The following is a 1,812-nucleotide window of genomic DNA, read 5'->3' on the forward strand; positions in this document are numbered from 1 at the left end:
CATCCACAGTATTCTGTGCCTGGAACCATTCCGTTCCTCTATTGGTCCTACCTTTTGTTTTATTTTTCAACTACAGTTTACATTCAATGTTATTTTGTACTAGAGGCCTAGGACATGAAATTCATGCACTGGGGCAGGGTTCCTCAGCCCATCCTGCACCTTCTCAGAGTCCAGGAGCCCTTAGGGGATGTCCAACTGATGGCTTAGGCCTGCTCCCCAAGCCGTTAGTCGGACATCCTTAGCGCTGCCATGAAGGCACAAGAGGCTCCCACCATCGCCGCTGCACTCGCCAGCTGTGAGCGTGGCTTCTGGCAGAGTGGTGTTCCCCCTGTGGGATTGCACACACCGCCTGGGGGAAGCTCCTGCATTGAGCATCTGCCCCCTGGTGGTCAGTGCGCATCATAGTGACTGGTCATTCCACACTTCTGTCAATTCTTAAAGGTCCCTTATTATCAGACCTTGGTTGGGGACATACTGGTCCATCAAAATTGTTTTAATTACTCTAGCTTTCATGTTGGGGAAGGGGTTGATTCTAATTCCTTTGTCCTTTGCTTCATAGAAATTCTTGAATACAAATTAATAGGTGAGGAGATGTGATGTCCAACTCCCCCTAGCAGCCTTTGAGACCCTAATATAAATGTGTATGTTGGGATGAGTGACGTCTAATTCCTCAGCTAAGAACATCCAAGGACCCAGGCCCCCAGCAGTCCAGTTACATAAAGTACAGCCTGAGGGTATCAGTTCAGAGCAGAGCAGAGACCTGGTGTTCATTCCTGAGGCTCTCTGTTTAGGTGCGGTGCCATGAACAGTCCACTGTGCCCTTTGCACTGTCATTAGGAACATCTTTAAGAATGTTGAAGGTTGATGTGCCTCTGTTGGATAACCCATGTCTTAGTCTGTTTGGGCTGCTGTAACAAAACGTCATAGTTTTGTGGCTGGGAAGCTTAAGATCAAAGCGCCAGCAGATTGAGTGTCTAGTGAGGACCCACTTCCTGGTTCAGAGATAGCTGTCTTCTCGCTGTGTCCTCGTATGATGGACGAGATGAGTGATCTCTCTGGGGTCTCTTTTCCAAGGGCACTAATCCCATTCATGAGGGCTCAACCCTCGTGTCCTAATCACTTCCCAAAGGCCCACCTCCAAATACCATCCCTTTGAGGGATGAATCTTGGAGGGGCACAAACATTTGGTCTGTATTAATACATATGTGAAATTTGGATTCTATGAAACTAGGAGGGAAAGCTAGTGTATCTAACACATGATGCAGTGAAAGAAAATTATGAACCATGTGACTGACCATGGGCCAAGCTGCTGATGTGTCTAACTGTAAAATGAGGGTCACAGTACTTACGTGGAGCCGTGTGACATCCGAGTGCCGAGTGTAAACCGTGACTCTCACTCCCTGCCTGTCTACCTGGAAAGCTGGCTGCCAACCGGAGGATGCCATCAGACTTCTTCACAAGCATGACAGGTGCCCTCAGACCCAGCCTGGGTGCTTTTTTAATGCCGTATCTCACCTGTCTCCACCTGGCCTTTGTCTGTGCTTCATCTTTATGTCCTACTAGAGGCCCGGTGCACAAAAATTTGTGCACTCAAGGGGTGGGGTCCCTCAGCCTGGCCTGTGCCCTCTCACAGTCTGGAACCCCTCAGTGGATGACCACCTGCTGGCTTAGGCCTGCTTCTTGGGAGATTGGGCCTAAGCTGGCAATCAGACATCCCTCTGGCAGCCCGGGAGCCCTCGGGGGATGTCCACTTGCCAGCGGGGAGCAGGCCTAAGCTGCAGTCGGACATCCTTAGCTCTGCTAATGAGGCGG

General features: G+C 50.2%; 1 protein-coding gene across 1 annotated transcript in view; it reads left to right on the forward strand.

The window, feature by feature from the left end:
• The first annotated feature begins 249 nt into the window (after window positions 1–249).
• The window catches only part of ATP8A1 (ATPase, aminophospholipid transporter (APLT), class I, type 8A, member 1), a 179,198-nt gene continuing 177,635 nt past the window's right edge, over window positions 250–1,812 (forward strand). Inside the window, exon 1 of the mRNA XM_006776615.2 lies at window positions 250–295. Coding sequence (XP_006776678.1) covers window positions 250–295 — 46 coding nt within the window. The remainder of the gene's footprint in view (window positions 296–1,812) is intronic.

The sequence above is a fragment of the Myotis davidii genome, unplaced genomic scaffold (genome assembly GCF_000327345.1).
Source record: "Myotis davidii unplaced genomic scaffold, ASM32734v1 scaffold629, whole genome shotgun sequence".
Lineage (NCBI taxonomy): Eukaryota > Metazoa > Chordata > Mammalia > Chiroptera > Vespertilionidae > Myotis > Myotis davidii.